Consider the following 19,394-nt stretch of genomic DNA (forward strand, 5'->3'; position numbering starts at 1 on the left):
CTTAACCACTGCGCCACCAGGGAAGTCCCCAATTTTTTAAATTTAGTTGTTGCTAATACAAAATTTAAGTTCACACTAGAGTAATGTATTGACTTGTTTTCATGTTCATTTTATTTTCAGGTTACAATTGGTAGCTATCCCTGTGTTGTAGAAGAAAGTAGTAATAATTCCATTGTGTGTCATATTGACCCTCAAAACTCAATGGATGTTGGCATCAGGGAAATTGTCACAGTAACTGTCTACAATCTGGGCACTGCTATCAACACGCTGTCCAGTGAATTTGATAGGCGATTTGTACTTTTGCCAAACATCGACGTGGTATTACCAAATGCAGGGTCAACTACAGGAATGACAAAAGTGACCATAAAAGGCTCTGGATTTGCAGTTTCTTCTGCTGGTGTACAAGTCCTTATGGGTCATTTTCCATGTAAAGTTGTGTCAGTGAATTATACAGCCATTGAATGTGAAACATCTCCTGCTCCCCAGCAGCTTGTGAAGGTAGATGTTCTGATCCACGGAGTGGCTGCCCTGTGTCAAGGGAACTGCAGCTTTTTATACTTAGAAAGCATCACTGCTTTTGTAACAAGAATCTCCCCAAACACCATCAAAGGATCTGTAAAAGTTCTCATTGAAGGAGAAGGTTTTGGCACTATCTTGGAGGACATTTCTGTTTTCATTGGAAACCAACAGTTTAGAGCAATCGATGTTAATGAAAATAACATCACTGTTCTTGTGACTCCTCTTCCGGCTGGAATTTATTCTCTTAGTGTTGTGGTGGGAACGAAAGGTTTAGCTCTGGGAAACCTTACTGTCAGCAGCCCCCCAGTAGCATGTGTCACACCAACTTCTGGAAGCATTGGTGGTGGCACTACTTTGATGATCACTGGAAATGGCTTCTATCCAGGCAACACCACAGTCACTGTTGGGGATGAACCTTGCCAAATTATTTCTGTCAATTCCAGTGAAGTCTACTGCCGTACCCCAGCAGGGACAGCTGGAAGGGTCAGTGTAAAGATCTCTGTGAATGCAGTCGCTTATCCACCTCTGTCATTTACATATGCCTTGGAAGATACTCCACTTCTCAGAGGAGTTGTCCCAAGTACAGGTACACCAATACCTGCTTTTTTGGTGTCTTGATATAATATGATCAGTAATATTTACTAGCATAGAATTGGAATAATGTTTACAAATGATTTTTAGGATGTGTTTTTAGACAAACCCTCTTAATCAATAAATGGGATTTGAGTTCTGTGTAGTCTCTATTTTGTGATTAGTTTTTGCACATTCTTGGGATAAAATTTTTGGCCAAATTCCCATTTCTGCTTTAAAACAAAATCCCCATTAACTTCACTTAAATTTCAAAATGAGGAAGAAATAGATGGATACCTGTAGACTAAAATTGGTCATTAATTTATGTCATTAATGTTAGTATGACAGGAAATACCTGTTAAAATTCATAAGTAGTTCATCCTATTAACATTGAGAATTTTTTAGAGTATCTTGTTTCCAGGAAACTGCAATTGATTATTAACTTATTAACACAACAGAATTCTTTTTAAGGGGGTAATTGGCCCATTCAGGTGGAAAAAATATTATAAAATAGGATTTACTTAATTATTTAGTATGACTTGTTCTTCTGAGCTAAGAATAGATTCAGATGTCTTCCTGATCCTTTGTCATTATGTTATGCTGTTTCTGATCATCTTCAAGCTATTGGAATGCTTATCATCTATGTAATGATTTCTGAAGAGGCAGCTATAGTCTAATGGCTGAGAACATGGCCTTAATACCTGGATTCACATCTTGGTTCTTCTACTTTCCAGTGGTGAAACTTTGGACGAGTTTCTTAAAATATTAGTTTCCTTACACATGCAGATACCTTCCTCATAAGGTTAAAAAATCTCATTCATATAATGCAACTTAAAAGTTTCCTTTAATAAAGAACTTATTAAATGTTGGCCTTTTAAAAAGAGTCTTTGTTAATTTACAGTGCCAGGAAATGTATCAGGTTTGGGTAAGATGTGTTCTGTGCCTTCAAGAAGTTTGCTATTGAAATTTTCTTTTAGACATCAAGTTTTCTCATTTAGAATTTTAAAAAGCAAATATTAACAGTAGCAATGGCATACTTCCCCATATATTTGTAATCATTGCAAATGAAGAACTAGATATTGGCATATGTTCCTTATTTCCATGAACCATTTCTGCCTCATCTCTCTTTGAATGTATCTTTCAAAACAATGTATCTGAAGATAGATGAGACTTGTAGACAAGTGAGAACTGAGCTATTTGGTTGGCCAAAAAGTGCCTTCGGTTTTTAAGTAAAAATAAAAAGCACATTTTTCGTTTTCACCAAGAACTTTATTGAACAACGTATTCACCCTTTTGTTCCAACTACTTTTGCCGTTTTTCAGGCAACTCGTAATTCCATCTTCCCAAAACTTTTTATCTTTTTGAGCAAAGAACTGGTCCAGGTGCCTTTTGCAGTCTTCCAGGGAATTGCAATTTTTTCCATTAAGAGAATTTTGTAAAGATCGAAATAAATGGAAATCCAAAGGTGCAATGCCTAGTGAATACGGCAGATGAATCAGAACTTCCCAGCCAAGCTGTAACAGTTTTTGCCTGGTCATCAAAGAAACATTCGGCCTTGCGTTATCCTGATGGAAGATTATGTGTTTTCTGTTGACTAATTCTAGACGCTTTTCATTGAGTGACTGCTTTCACTTGGTCTAATTGGGAGCAGTACTTGTTGGAATTCATCGTTTGGTTTTCCAGAAGGAGCTCATAATAGAGGACTCCCTTCCATTCCAACCATATACACAACATCATCTTCTTTGGATGAAGACTGGCCTTTGGTGTGGTTTGTGTCGGTTCATTTCGCTTGCCCCACGATCTCTTCTGTTTCACATTATTGTACAGTATCCACTTTTCATCGCCCATCACAATTTGTTTTAAAAACAGAACGTTTTTGTGACGTTTCAGTAGACAATTGCATGTACAAATATGGTCAAAAAGGTTTTTTTCGCTTAAGTGGAACCCAAACATCAAAGCGATGAACATAACCAAGCTGGTGCAAATGATTTTCAACACTTGATTTGGATATTTTGAGTATGTCGGCTGTTTCCTGCATGCTATAATGTTGATCTCAATTAATGTCTTAATTTGATCGCTATCAACTTCAACTGGTCTCCCCGACCGTGGAGCATTGTCCAGCAAGAAATCTCCAACACGAAACTTCGCAAACCACTTTTGACATGTTTGATCAGTCACAGCACCTTCTCCATACACTGCACAAATCTTTTTTTTGCGTTTCAGTTGGCATTTTTACCTTTCTTGAAGTAATAAAGCATAATATGCCAAAAATGTTGCTTTTTTTTCTTCCATCTTCAATATTAAAATGGCTACACAAAAATTCACCAATTTTGATAAGTCTTTTTTTAAATGCACGCTGATATGACAGCTGTCACATACAGTCTAACAAAATTGTTTCAAATGCAGTTAAAGACAACTAAGTGCTACTAGAGCCATCTTACAGAAAAAAACGAACGAACCTTTTGGCCAACCCAATATTTTATTTACTGAAGAGGCAAGGTATAGATCACACTTAGAACACTTCCATATGAAAGGTGAAAATACCAGTGAAGATTAAAAACTTAAGACCTGAAAACATTTTTTAATCTTGTATCTTAAAACTATTCCTAACATGAAAGATCTCATTAATATCTATGGTCTTTAAAATGACAACTTACATTTCAGTGACACTTACTATGGTCAATTATGTGGTTATTTTTACTGTTACTACTTGAATTAAAAGCAAACTACTACGTGGTGACTCTGCATTTGTAACAAGTTATGTTGATTAATAACTATTCACTTATTATTTAGGTATGTAGGTCTGTGTTTGGATGCCCTGTGAAAAATTCCATGTGTGTAATGCCCTCAATGCTTTTTGTCAAAAGAAGGAAGGAAGGGAACAGAAGGATTGAAATACTTTATTCTATGTACATTTATTCAAGGCATTAACATCAACACTCATCTATAAGTCTTTAATTCCTTGTTTCTGTATTTACTATCTTACACCTATTTATATATCATAATTTGTTTATCAAGTCATATATATTGAAAATATTTGAATTAAGAAAAATAGTCCATTCATCAGAAGGGTTGCAAATATCAGGAAAGTACCAAAAGTTTTAAAAAGTAAACCTCATCCCTAAATATGCTCTAACCCATCACCCACTGCTCAGGCGTTCATTCATTCTTCAGACATTCTAGATCTTCTCTCTTTTCCATTAGCCTGAATTATTAGTAACTTACAACTTTCATCTGTAGAATGGACAGATATGCTGGAAAATAATGAACATTGAGATAAATATCTTATAATCAAGATACCACAGACTGCAATGAAATTATAGCCAAAATGTATATGACATGACATGTACTGTTGGTATTTATATTAGTTTTAAAATACTGGATATTATTTTGTTTATGTAAGTAAATGGGTATATCTTTAAATGCATGTGCAAGTATTGGAATTTAGGTATATATTTATATTTATATGGTTTGCTTTTTTTTTTAAGGTCCTCCAGGGACTGAAATTCAGATCAATGGGTCAAATTTTGGTATTGATATCTTGGAAATTTCAGTGATGATAAATAACATTCAGTGTAATGTGACCATGGTCAATGATACTGTATTGCAATGCATTGCTGGAGATCATGCTGGTGGCACTTTTCCTGTTATGATGCATCATAAGACAAAAGGCTCTGCTGTGTCCACAGTCGTATTTGAGTACCCACTTACTATTCACAATATTCATCCAAGCCAAGGTAGGCATGAATGTACCAGAACCTAGAAATATTTTATATTGTTTCAGTAAACACTTATTTAGAAAGAAACATATTCTTCAAACCCTGCTAAAATGTGTAGTTCCTATAACACACTAAAATATTTTTGTTTATGCATCAAATAAGCATGCAAGGGTATCAATCATTTTAAAATATTTGTTTAATGTCTGTATTTCTCTTGAGCTATATAATTTATTTAAAATTTAATACTATTGAAAATGTCCAGGTTATATTTGGACATTGTTTTTAAATCATGTTTAGATATCACTGGCCTGTAATTATGTCTATCTAAATAAGTATTTTTTTTCTGTTTGAAAATTATTTTAGTGGTTAAAAACCTTAAGCACAACCAATGTGCTTTTAACTAAAATGGTAACTTTACATTTGTGTTTTGACTACTCAAATTCTTTGTGGCATTTCTTTTAAATAAAATTTTAGTTCCTAGAAGTAGTTTAAATAAATGACCAAATGTGACATTTACTCAGTGAAGGTTTTAAAAAACTACAATCAAAAGAGATTCTGTTGCACTAATATAATATAATATAATATAATATAATATAATATAATATAATATAAATAATTTCAGTTCTACGCATCTTTTCATTTAATGAAACTTGCTTCCATTTCAGGTGTTAAAATAAAGTTAAATATATGTACAGAGGAGGTTTTCTTTTCATTAACTTTGTCTTTCCCTTTTATATGTCTTCACTAGGGAGCTTTGGTGGTGGTCAAACCATGACTCTGACAGGCACTGGGTTTAATCCACAGAATTCAGTTGTATTAGTGTGTGGCTCAAAATGTGCCGTTGACAGACGGAAATCTAATTGCACAACATTATTATGTGAAATTCCACCTAATAATGGTAAGTAGTCAGAAAAAAGAATGGAAGTCTTTGAGAACGTTTAATTTTATAGAGATCACTCTGAATTTCTTTTTTCAATTTTTTGTGTTCATTTGGGACAATTGAATCACCTTTATGAATTTCCTGATTTTAAGCAATTTCTTCAGAATTTTGTTTTCTAGGCTTACAATATTTTCCAAGATTCATGACATTTGGGTTAGACTGAATTGTTTTTAGTAAATTGCAGTTTTTCAGTTTATCACATAAAGAGCATGCCAAATGGAGAACATGTTTTTAGTTCCTATTGGAGTATTAACTTTTCCTTAAAGGGGGGATAGTATAATGGTTATGAGGGTGAACTCCGGTAATTCATTGCCAAGATTCAAATGCAAGCTGTGTCTTTGGGCAAGTTATTCAAGCTCTCTGTGTCTTAGTTTCCTCTTCTGTAAAATGAAAATGATCACATTAGCCTACTTATTGTGAGGCTTGATAAGTTAATGTATGTGAAGTGGATAGACTGGTATCTGAAACATGATATGTGATTTGCTATTATTATTACTCTTATTTATTTTTACTTAGTGGTTAAAAGCCTGGGCTCTAAGGAACTCCTGAATTTGTTTTGCCACTAACTGTCACCTCAGCTAAGTAACTAAGTAACTTAGCTAAGTTACTTAGTAGCTAAGTAACTTAGCTAAGTCACCTCAGCTAAGTAACTCAGCTAAGTAACTGTCACCTCAGCTAAGTAACTCCTCTCTGTTTCAGTTTGTTCATCTATTGAATGGAGACAATATTAACCCTAGTTCAGTGGGTTACTGTGAAGTTTAAGTATCTGGTATTTTAAGTACACAACAGATTTTAATTATCTAACAGAATTTAAGAAGAACTAAAGAGAATAAAATAGATGAATAAAGGATATGGTTTATGTACAAACATTTTTTAAAACATTAACAAAATTTGATGAAGCTTTTCTAAACATTTTTGCTTCTTCCGACTTCTTAAAGAATACTGAAGAAAATGTAACATTTTTGTGACTGGGCTTACTTATCATTTCAACATCAGAGTTTGTATTCTGATTTTTTTTTTTAATGCAGTAACGCTATAAAGATTTGTCAAGGTTTGTTTGCCTTAACAATAGCTCCGCTTCTTTTTTCAGCGTTTTTGTATTGAGTTTTTGTAGCTTTTCTGTCTGTTACCTCGCTTTCAGCTGTCAGAGTGCTTGCTTTTAGCCATTCTTCCTTCCTTCCTCTCTAATTTGCAGTGTTGAATCCTCTAGCACTGGAAAACCAAACAGGCAGGTTTTTAGAACTGTCTACAATAAGAGGCTCTGAGGGAGGATCTAAGGGTTTTTCCCCTGTTGATAATGTGCGTGAATTTTGTGATGTGTTTGACTATTGCTAGAGATCTTTATTACTTCACATAGAGCCTGTGAAAGTGACTTTGGGAAAAGGAAGATGTTATTAAAAATATTTTGGGGTTTTGGACATGAATAAGGGCCTGATGGCAGAATCGAACTCCGTTTGATTCCTCTTATCATAGGCAGGGGACCCAAGCAAGCCTGTGAAGTGAGTGTGGTCAATGGGAAGAATTCATCTCAGTCCACGACTCCTTTTATATACACCATGTCAATGACTCCATTCATCACTGAAATAGCTCCCAAGAGAGGCAGTACAGCAGGGGGCACCAGACTTACAGTCCTGGGATCAGGCTTCAGGTACTGTCTTCACATGCATATACATCAGTGCATCTTTCCGGACTCCAGCCGTTATGCCTGCTTTGTCGTGCGCCAGGACAGTGTTTGAATATAGTCACGTAAAGTGTACCCACCTGCTCAAAAGCCACACTACATTTACTGACTACATACTCTGTGTCAGGAACCTTTCTACCCCATAGAAACTTCCTGCCTTACCTTCTTAGATATTGTTTAATACCATTTTATGGCTACCAGACTAAAATTAGAGAGGCTAAATAACTTTCCTCAGATCTTAGTAAGTAACATCACAAGTATAAATCACCTTCCTGTTATGCTTTCCCCAGAATCTCATCTCCAACCATCATCTGCTTCATTGGCTCAATGAAACATCTCTTCATCCATTTCACTGTAACTGTTTAGGTTCCTTCTTCATAAACATATTCATTATTTTGGCTCAAATTTTATGTACTGCCGTATCATCATCCTTCAAGTACATAAGTTTGACTTCAAAACCCCAGATCGTTTAAATCATAGCGGGCAATGTTAATTCCTCAAGTACCTATAACTACCTTGGACTTGTATTTTTACATGGAGATTAAGTTCCAAAGTCTGTGAATGTGACAAAAAATGTCACATAGGCAAGATGATCGCTGAAAGTGTCTTACATAGGTGCCTGCTTGGAGACCAATGTAGAATTTCTCAATAATTTGAACCCAAGCAGTTTTTCTCCAACACTGCAATACTTGCTAGTTTGTACAATTTTATTTCCTGACCTCTTAATCTCTTTGTTTACTTTTTTCTCAACAAATATTTTGAGAATATTTTCTCAACAAAAATTTTGAAGTTTTACTACTGAAAAAGAGTGTCAGTCTGCACTTTGATAGCTCATAGGGTAAGATCATTATTTTTACAATAATGTGTATGAATAATAGGGTTTGACAGTGTGACCTAGAAATTTGAGGAAAACGTCAGTGTTTTGTTTTCTTTTTTTTTTACTTTACAGTGAAAATATACAGGATGTTCTTGTTACCATAGCTGAAGCCAAATGTGATATTGAGTATTCCAACAAGACATATATCATCTGCATGACAAATGCCCACACCCCTTCAGGGTGGGCTCCAGTGCATGTCAACATCAGAAGCATCGGCATGGCCAAACTGGTAACAGTGCTGTTGGGTGGAGTAGTCTCAGCAATAGAAAAACTAGCCTTATGGGAGGTGAAGTAATTGGTAATGGAGTTGTTGGTTTTTTTTTTTTGGCTGTGTTGGGTCTTTGTTGCTGCGCATGGGCTTTCTCTAGTTGTGGCAAGCGGGGGCTACTCTTCGTTGTGGCACGCGGGCTTCTCATTGTGGTGGCTTCTCTTGTTGTGGAGCACGGGCTCTAGGCGCACGAGCTTCAGTAGTTGTGGCACGTGGGCTCAGTAGTTGTGGCTGGCAGGCTCTAGAGCTCAGGCTCGGTAGTTGTGGTACACGGGCTTAGTTGCTCCACGCCATGTGGGATCTTCCTGGTTCAGAGATTGAACCTGTGTCCCCTGCATTGGCAGGCGGATCCTTAACCACTGCGCCACCAGAGAAGTCCCATTAATGGACTTTTTACTTTGTTAATGTCTCCAAAAACTAACTAAGATGTGACTATAATAAATTTAAAGTAGTTTATTTTTTTTTTTGCTTGCTACCAAAATTTTATTAGTTCAGACTTCTAATTATTCTGGATTGCAGGGTAATTGGTAATAGCTTTTTTAGTTTTTTATTATTGTGAAATTAATCAACAGGCAGCTTTAACATGTTTGAAGTAGGTTATACTTAATGAAAATGTTCATTGTGTTAGATTTCTTCATTTTGAGGAATCAAATGAAGAATTGTGATAAAACCTCTAACTTTAAAAGTCTCTCTTGTTCTATTACAGGATAATGCTGACTTCCTATATGTTGATGCTTGGTCCTCCAACCTCTCGTGGGGAGGAGCGTCGCCCCCAGAGGATGGCTCACTAGTTGTTATTACAAAAGGACAGACAATTCTGCTGGATCAAAATACCCCTATCCTGAAAATGTTGCTTATTCAGGGTAAACTTCTGAAAATCTGTTTATTAGACTCTGCCTGTGAAATGGTTCTGTGAAGTTAATTTAATCAAAATTCATGATTATGAACATCCATAGTTGTATCATGTTTTGAATACAGAGTGTAGTACTGAGTTCTTTAAATTGAGTATTATAATCAATTTGTGGTTATGAAATTTTTTATTGCGTTGCAACCAGAATCTTTTAATGAAATAGAATAGAAAATATCTGAGTGTACTGCATCTTTTATATGGGTAAGCGTCTTTTAAAGTCAAGTGTTTCATGAAACTTTTGTTTCAATAACTGTGTGTGTGTGTATACGCCAATGCACATGGAGTGGATTACAACAGTAAAAAGGTATTTCCCATTTAGAAAAACACTAGTATACTGGGTCCTAGGGGTTATAAAAATCATAGAGATTTGTTAAATTCTATACTAAATGACCCCCCTGACTCCTCTTGGATGCCAGGTTGTGATTTAACCTTTGCCTGTGAACCTGCTTTCAACTGTTACCCGAAGTTCTCTCTGCTTCTTAATATCCTATTTTTAATACAGCAAGCTAAATAACCAGAACTGTGACAATTGTGTGTAAAAGAAACAATAATTGGCGAGAGTAAAACACTTGAGGCTTTAGTATATAAACTTTGCCATAATGGTTTTAGCTGTTCATAGGCCTTTGCATTTTGTTTTTGTTTTACCTTCTGGAACAATAGCAGTGTTTCAGTTATTTGAAGTTATTAACTATTGAACCTTTGGACAGGTAAAGTTTCACTGTCCACAAATTTACATCAGTCTCTTAAAAAATGTATCTCAGCACATTCTTTAATAATGTTAATCAGGCTATAGCTGTTGCTAGTGCAAATTATTGGAAATTAGTGCATATTAGTTCAGAGCTAATGTTGGCATTACAATAGTTTATAAAAAGTGTTTTTCTTTTATTTTAATTTTTTGTTCTTAATTTATATTTTGAGGTCCTGTGTTTGTAGAACTAGAATTCATGTAGCTGTACTATTTAATAGCATTTAAAATAACAAATGATCAAGGGGGAATAATCTGCCCTGGGGTTTGATTTTCTAGCAGCTCCCTGGCTCTTGTCTGAAGTTTTTATACTTCATGTTGCCAAAGGGCTGAAGTAAAGTGATATGCATAGTGACAGCAGATAGGAATAAGAAATTAAATTTTAGTGTATAATTTAATAAATAGCTTTTAATAAGAATATTCCTTGTGATATATTTCAAAATTGTATGGTTTTTAGGTGGAACTCTAATATTTGATGAAGCTGACATTGAACTTAAGGCAGAAAATATTCTAATTACAGAGGGAGGCGTTCTTCAGGTATACGAGAGAACTTGATCTGTATTCATTGCTAACCTCTCCATTTCTTTTTAAAATATTATGTGTAAAATGGACAGTTAATTATGCTAAACTCTCACTGGTTTATCTTTGTGTAGGTCTCTATTCTTAGCATAAAATCTTTTTTTCTGGATTTTAAAAGTTCCCTAGAATATTTTTGTGCTTTTAATGGGAAGATAAAGCATATTTTCATAGAGCAGAATTTTAAATAGAGCAGAAAAAAAAATTAGCTCTGAGATGTGGCTAAAGTCAATCAATATACTTTCCAAAGTTCTGGCATAGTATATTTGGCTGACTCGAAAAATGTAAGGTTTATCTTTTGGAGGAAAGATACTGAGAATGGAACAATTGATTCTCAAAAGAGAGGGGAGAAAAGAAAAGAATTTGCTTTTGAATGATTAGAGTTGTGGATAATGAGTTTTACTTTCTGAATGATGCCTGTGAAATCCCTTGCAGATTGGGACGGAAGCCTCCCCATTTCAACACAAGGCGGTCGTTACCTTGCATGGGCACCTGCGATCTCCTGAGCTCCCGGTATATGGCGCCAAAACACTGGCTGTGCGGGAGGGAATCCTGGATCTGCATGGTACGGGCCAAAAGGACTCAGGGAACTGGTCCAGGAGAGACTAGCCAGGAAGCCAGAGATAATCTTCCTGATAACTCTCTTTAAATGAAACCTTGCCAAACTTCTCCTGTCTTTACGTGTTCCCTCTTTACCCCTCTTTATCTCTTCCCTCCTTTATCCAGGTTAGGTCAACCCCTACAGACCACCAAGACTCACAACCAAGGTCACTCCTAGGAAGCCCTTCCATCACATCCTTTGCATAATTTAGCACTTGAAACAGTTCATACTGATTGTTTTCTTTATTCATCTATCTAAACAAAAAGGCATTAAGTCTAGAAGCAGAAATTATAACTTCTTATATTTGTATTTTAAAATGGGCTCTTTCTAAAATATAACTATAAATTTATATTTGCACTGTTCTATAACTATATATACTGTGGAAAATTATCAGCAAATAAAAATGATTATGATCATGTTTGAGGTATCAGTGTAGCATTATTTAAAGGAAGCATGGTGTGAATCCTTTTTATATGAAGTCTTCTATATTGCAATAATCTACCTCTTTTATAGGTTTAGAATATATAAGCATGATACCCCATTATGATCATAAATGTCCTACATTATGCTAAATATATACACTAATGGAATTTTCAGAAATTTATACATTTCATTTGTCTCTAGATTATCAATTTAAGCAATTCCTATCAACAATGACAAAGATAATAGGCCTCTGCCCATTTTATCAATAGTATCACACCATTTATATTGAGTTCATATAAAGATTATCATAAATGGGATATGTCATTGCAGAAGGATTTTTTAAAAACTTATAGACCTATACACGTTATTACAAACCTGATTATTTTATAAAGCAAGCACTCTAAATGTTTCTTTTTTGAGAAAGGTATAAGATGCTAAGGTAAAATGAACTTTCTCAAAATTGATTCAATCCAGGAAAAGATTAAAATGCATGAAAGTCTTAATATCCAAGAAAACACATCTGAGGAAATTCTCGGTTTGTATGTTGGCTCCAGGTCTGCCTGTTCCTGTGATTTGGACTCGTTTGGCTCATACTGCAAAGGCAGGGGAAAGGACTTTGATTTTACACGAAGCAGTAACATGGAAACCAGGAGATGAGATTGTAATTGCAAGCACAGGACACAGGTATGATGTCTTCTGGACCCGCTAATTTTGATTTAGAATAGAGATTTTTTTTAAACTATGTAAACAAGGGATGATTCAGAAGGTCCACAACTACTTAATTTAAATTTGAAACCTAGAATAAAGAAGCATGAACAGCCAAATATGTATTTGATAAATATTAACATTGGGTTGACCCCAGTGTGTTGAGTTTTCAGTGACTGAATTTACCATGAGAAAAAGTATAAATATATACTAATAAAAGATTTTAGTCATTTTCATGGTTAGGTTCCCATGTAAGATTTCGTTTGACAAAAGCATTCTGCTATTAAAAGTCAGTTGAAAACCTCTGAGTGAGAGCTTTAGCTAAGTACATCAATGCATGCAAAAATGTAAATGAGCTTCTTTGTTTGGGGCCACCAAATAACACATTTTGAAAGAAGCTAGTGAACTCTTTCTTATCTTACAGTCTTGGCAGTGGCTCCCATGGAGCAAAATTGTTTGTAATGATTGAATACAAGGGAGGAAATTATAGTATGAATGATGATTAACGTAACCTTTTACATGTCTGACATTTTACAATCGAAGCTGCTTATGACCCTTAATTTGTTTAATTATATATTTTAGCAAATAAGAAATAAAAAGAACAAAACTAATACAGCTACACCAAGAATACTGGTGGGGAGAGGAAGCAAGAGGAGCCTTATTTTTGCTTTATTGTTCAAATTATAAGTAATAGCAAAATTGGATATAGTTGATGCTGATCAGAGAACAAATAGTAATTTATGACAAGAAACAGCTAAATTATGTTAAGGTCGTGACTCAACATAGAATTAGAATTCAAGGTGGCATTTTGAGTTTGTCATTTTCGAACTTAAAAATAGACTTGCAAACGTTAAGAAGAGTTAAATATATACTTAGCTTTATAAGCGCCCTTTTTTTCTCTGCCCTTGGAATTGCATAATGGCAAAATTAAAAAGCAGCAAAATGACAGGGCTTACAAATAGAATAGAAAGTCCTCATTTATAGCTTTTCTGGATGAAATAAAAGAGTAAGTTTAGAATTTAGTTTAGCGATATTTCGTTTTAAGAAACAAGAATTAAGGAGTTTCCCACCAAATCTAACTCATTGTTCACTATTTAATTCATAAATCCTATTTCAGAGTTTGTAACACAGGTGGTTAAGAATACTACTTCTAAAGTCAGTCTGCCTGGGTCCAACCCCTGGCAATACCACTTACTAGGCCTGAGGTCATGTTATTTCACCTCTCTGTGCTTCTCTAAAATTGGAATGCTGTTAGTATGTATCTCAGAATTACTGTAAGGACTAAGTGAGTTAATATGCGTAAAACAGAGCAGAACTTGGCTCAAAGTTAGTGCTAGATAAGTGTTAGGTATTATTACAAAGGAAGAAAAGGTACATTTAGGTGCATATAACATATAAAAATGCTTTTTAGTACCTTCTTTTCTTTTGTTTTTTTGTTTTGTTTTTGTTTTTTTGGCTGCGTTGGGTCTTCGTTGCTGCATGCGGGCTTTCTCTAGTTGCAGCGAGGGGGGCTACTCTTCATTGTGGTGCACGGGCTTCTCATTATGGTGGCTTCTCTTGTTGTGGAGCACGGGCTCTAGGCACGCGGGCTTCAGTAGTTGTGGCACGTGGGCTCAGTAGTTGTAGCTCACGGGCTCTAGAGCACAGGCTCAGTAGTTGTGGCTCACAGGCTTAGTTGCGCCACACCATGTGGGATCTTCCCGGACCAGGGATCGAACCCATGTCCCCTGCATTGGCAGGCAGATTCTTAACCACTGCACCACGAGGGAAGTCCCTGGAACCTTCTTTTCTAAAGAAATCTCTGTTCACCTGAATTCAAGAGAATTCAGGAGAGGCCAGTCCAAATCACCTGAGGGATCTTGTACTATTGATACACCCTATCTCAAGCATCCTTAATCTTCACCTCCCCCTGCCCTCTCCCCCTATAATTCCTTCCCTGAGTCTTTTGGAATTATGGGTTTCCCCATCCACCCACCATCTTGAAAAAATAAATAAATAACTTTGGTCTCCTGTCTCTTCTAGCTTATCTCTCTCTCTTTCTCTCTGTAAATTATTGAACTGCTTAAATGTTATGCCCATTTCTTCCATTTCATTCTCACTATCCATTTTTTCCCTTTAAATCCTACAGTCTAATTTTGATCCTCATAAAAACTTTCCTAGTGACCTTCTGACTATCATCATTCTTCGCTTCCTGCACATCACCAGGTTCTTTCGGCCCTGTCCTTGAAATGCCTCTTCCACCAGCTTTCAATGCACTCAGTTTAATTTAGACTCTCAGCCCCTCACCCTGGAATATTCCATCATCTTCCTATTTGGGCTCCATTCCTCTACCTTCTTACCTCAGGAATTCATTCTGCATTGATTTATTCAGTCAGTGAAAAACTGTGATTGAATTGTGACACGTACTGGACCAAGTACTCAGCATACAGAATGATTTAACGGGTGTCTTACCTAGAGGAGGAGACAGGTATGGGAAGGACAGAGAAGTAAATGGGTGGTAGGACTGCAGTGTGGTGACTGTGAGTGCTGATGGGGCATCACGCAGAGCTTACTGGGAATCCAGAAGAAGAGTTGGGAAAGGTGAGAGAGGTGCCTTTCAACGTGTTTCACATGCGACATTGTTATTTAAACTGGTAGTTAAAGGAGGAAAAAGATTTGCCAAGGGAGAGAGGAATCAAAAAGGAATGTCAGGAAGATACAGAGGTAACTCCTCTAAGGGCACCTCTGTCAACAGCACCAATCACGCTTTAGTAGATAATACACAGTCAGCCATAGAAACACGTCTCTCTGAAGTCAGGGGCACTTTCTGCTTGGTATCCCCAGTACTTAGCTCTGTGCCTAGAAAACAGGATGGACACTCAATAAGTCTTTGTTGGAAGGACTCAGTACATGAATGTGTATATTATAGATTTGGCCAGTCCTTTTGCTGGAACTTGGTATGTGTTGAAGGAATGGGTAGAAATGAGAACTCCTGAGCTCACCTCAGTCGTTTCTTTTCCCTGCTCAGGAACCTCCAATGGATTCCCTCTGTAAGGGTTTCTCAGACTCAGCACTATTGACATTTTGGACCAGATAATTCCTTGTTGTGTATCATAGGATGTTTGGGTACATCCTCGGCCACTACCTTCTAGTAACAACATAGCACCCCCAACAAGTTGCGACAACCGAAAATGTGTCCAGGCATTACCAAATGTCCCCTGGAGGGATGAAAGCATCCCTGGTTGAGAACCACTGAGTGTGATCCTCAAAGTTATAAATGAACACTTCTTTTGAATACTTTATAGAATTAGTTCAGTTCTGTGAACAAGTATAGCACTTGGAAAATATTTATTTAATTGAAATGCATCTGTAAAATGTATTCAGTTACTCTAAGAAAGAGTAAAATACCATCTTCGAATTCCTCTTCAGAATATTGTATGACATAAAAAGTTTTCCTGTTTTACAGATGAGTGTTCAGAATAGCATAAAACAAAAACAGCAAAACACTGTTGTGTTAATTTATATTAATTTTGAGAGTTTTTGGTTCAAATTTTTACAGACACAGCCAACAAGAGAATGAAAAAAGGACCATTGCATCTGTATCTGCTGGTGGCAGGAACATAACGCTAACTAATCCGCTGAATTACACACACTTAGGAATCACTGTCACCCTCCCTGATGGATCTCTGTTTGAAGCAAGGGCAGAAATTGGAATTCTTACAAGAAATATTTTAATAAGAGGATCTGACAATGTGGAGTGGAATAACAAAATTCCAGCATGCCCTGATGGATTTGACACAGGTAGTTTTAGCAGCCTTAGTGTGTCGCCTAAAATGTTTATAGACACTGCAAAAATATTCCCTGTGTGCAAAATCAGCCCCTGTTGAGAACTAATGCACTTGGTTATGCTCTAGCAATAAATAAGCCCCAAATTTTAGTGATTAAAAATGATAGAGGTTTATTTCTCATTGATGCTACACGTGTCCAATATGGGTCAACGGGGGGGCCTCTGTTCATTGTTATTTTCCAGGGTCTAGGCTGATGGAGACTTAATCTCAACATGGGTTTCCATGATCTCTGAGACAGGAGATGAGAAGGCTGGAGAGTTAAGCACCAGCAGTTTGTTACTTTGGTCCTGAAGTGACATGTGTCTCTTCTTCTCAGGTGTCAATAGTTGGAACTGGTTCCATGGCTATAATTAACTAACCACAGTTCTCATATATATTATATATATATGTATTTATAAAACTGTGTGTAACCATATAAATGTATGTGTGTAGTTAAGAAGCACAGTGCATTTCACAAGTCTCTTTTAAATATTTTATGTAATCACTGCTACCATTACAATCCCATAAGTACTTGAATAATAGCTGATACAGCTTAGATACAGCCTTTTCTTCAATGGGAAGCATAAGACAAAGCTTACTGATCAATGTCAAAAGACCTGCGTTCTGATTCCATTTCATCTGCGTGGTCTCACAATGTCCATTGTGAAACCTGGTTTCATCCTGTTTAAAATAAAAATACTTCCTGTTCTGCCAGCCTACTGTAGTTGTAAGAATTAAGTGAGATAATGCATGTTCTAATCTTGTACCAGTGTAAGATCGTTTTACCTATGTTAATCCCAAATCTGGGGGAAAATAAATCAGTGATAATAAAAATACCTGAGTACTTTAGGGGTTGCAAAAGTGAACAAGACAAGGCACTTACCTTCCTTACTATGCAGAGGAGGAGATAATGTGAACGCAAGTAATTATGTTCCAGGGTGAAATTAAAATTATATGTGAATAAAAAGATATAATTAGGTATGAGAAACAGTCTTTATATAATTAGAGGATTTTGACACGGTTTTTCTTTATGCTATCTTAAAAAATATTTTTAAAGGTGAATTTGCTACACAGACATGTCTCCAAGGAAGGTTTGGAGAAGAAATAGGAAGTGACCAGTTTGGTGGATGCATTATGTTTCATGCTCCGGTACCTGGTGCTAACATGGTAACTGGAAGAATAGAATACGTAGAGGTAAGAGGCATTGTTGTTAGCGCTTTGTCCAAAGTTTTCCATACAATGAATGTGAATTGAGCACCTGCTTTTTGCCAGATGCTACTTATAATCTGGTAGAGGAGACATAAACAGATGATTTTAATACATCCAATTATTCACTCACATAATCTTGCCAAATTTTTGTTTCTCTGTTTTTATCACACCCCACATCAAATTCATTAACAAGGTCTATCCACTCTGCCCACAAAATACTGTATCCTGAATGTACTGTTTTTCTACCTTCTCCGCCTGGTCCCTAACCCAAGCCACCATCACCTCTCACCTGGTCTACTGTGCTTTTCTCCCAACTGGTCTTCCTGCTTTCACCCTTTCTGCAATGAAGTCTCCACACCACAGCCAAAGTACAATTTTTAAAATGTGAATCAGGTCTTGCTACACACTGTTCAGAGCTCTTCAGTGGCTTCCCATTACACCTAAAACAAAACGTCCAAGCCTTTTCCAAAGGATCCACGTGATCTGACCCCCTGCTGGCCTCTATCTTGTGTGATCTACCCTTGGCGCCTGCCATGCCAGCCGCGTAGACCTCCCTGTGTCCCTTGCCCACGTCAGGCACATTCCTGTCTCAGGTTCTTTGCACTTGCTCTTCATTCTGCTTGGGATGCTCCTCCACCAGGTACTTAAATGGTTCACACTCATTTCAGTCAGGTCTCTTCTCAAATGTTATCTCTTCAGAGAGGCTGTTCCTCACCACTTTTATTTGCAATAGCTGCCCAAACACCTGTTTTTCTTTATTAACTCATAACTCCTGATATATGTTTAATTTGTTTTTTAATCTCTTCCTCTAGAACGTAAACTCAGTTAGTTCAGATATTTTTGTCCTTCTGGTTTTCTGCTGATTCCTCTGTAGCTGGAACAGTACTTAGCCTACAGCAGATTCTCAATTGACTATTGATTGAACAAATATATAAATAAAAGAATAAATATGCAAGTTATGCCCAAGAGATCAGGAGCTCCTCTGTATCTTATTCATATCCAGCCTATATAATCTGGGTTTAGCACAGTTTCTATCAAGTATTCAGTAAAAGGAAGGAACGGAGGAAGGGTGGGAAAGAAGGACAGTAAAATCCATAAATCCATTAAATTTGGAACACCTCACTCAACTGCAGTGAGGGTGGCAGAGTCAATGACTGCATATTGTAAAAAAAAAACCTTCTCCTAGGTTATGTTACACACATGTGACATCTGGATATGGAGTGAGTGAGGTTGCCAGTGTCGATCTGTATAGTAAATATTATTAATAGTTAATTTTTATTTCTAGATGAAGAATGAAAATAAATAGATGCCCTACCATTTATTTCCAAACCTTATGAGATTATATTCCACACACACACACACACACACACACACACACACACACACAGAGGCATCTTCTGTATTGGCTTATTAGATCGTAGACTTATTGAAAATATAGCAGAGTGGTTAATAAGAGCACCAACTCTATAATTAGACCAGCGAGTTTAAATGAAACTTTGCGACCGTGAACAAGATACTCTAAATTTCACTTTCTTCATCTGTAAAATGAAGCTTATGATAAGTGGCTACTTCCTAAGATTGTGGTAAAGACTGTGACCATGCATAGAAGACATTTAGCAGAATATCTGGCACATGGTAAACATTCAAGAAGTGTTTCTTATTATTAAAAAAGAATCAAAGTGAAGGAGAAAAAGAAGTCTTTTACGAGGTATTTTGCTGAACATTAAAGTTTCATAACAGCAAGGTGAAAAGCAGAAGAGTCGAAGATGGTTTTTGTTCATTCATTCATTTGATAACAAGTATGGGCTGTTATATATTGAATAAAACAAGGTGGGTTGGGGGTCA

At 36.4% G+C, this 19,394-nt stretch overlaps 1 protein-coding gene across 1 annotated transcript in view; it reads left to right on the forward strand.

Moving 5' to 3' along the window:
• Positions 1-19,394, forward strand: part of PKHD1L1 (PKHD1 like 1) — a 154,049-nt gene that overhangs the window by 78,155 nt on the left and 56,500 nt on the right. Inside the window, exons 38-48 of the mRNA XM_068525490.1 lie at positions 121-1,105; positions 4,578-4,826; positions 5,557-5,706; positions 7,222-7,396; positions 8,379-8,535; positions 9,281-9,437; positions 10,687-10,766; positions 11,241-11,370; positions 12,384-12,513; positions 16,073-16,314; positions 17,398-17,534. Of these exons, the coding sequence (XP_068381591.1) occupies positions 121-1,105; positions 4,578-4,826; positions 5,557-5,706; positions 7,222-7,396; positions 8,379-8,535; positions 9,281-9,437; positions 10,687-10,766; positions 11,241-11,370; positions 12,384-12,513; positions 16,073-16,314; positions 17,398-17,534 (2,592 nt within the window). The remainder of the gene's footprint in view (positions 1-120; positions 1,106-4,577; positions 4,827-5,556; positions 5,707-7,221; positions 7,397-8,378; positions 8,536-9,280; positions 9,438-10,686; positions 10,767-11,240; positions 11,371-12,383; positions 12,514-16,072; positions 16,315-17,397; positions 17,535-19,394) is intronic.

This window comes from Eschrichtius robustus, chromosome 17 (assembly GCF_028021215.1).
Source record: "Eschrichtius robustus isolate mEscRob2 chromosome 17, mEscRob2.pri, whole genome shotgun sequence".
Classification (NCBI taxonomy): Eukaryota; Metazoa; Chordata; class Mammalia; order Artiodactyla; family Eschrichtiidae; genus Eschrichtius; species Eschrichtius robustus.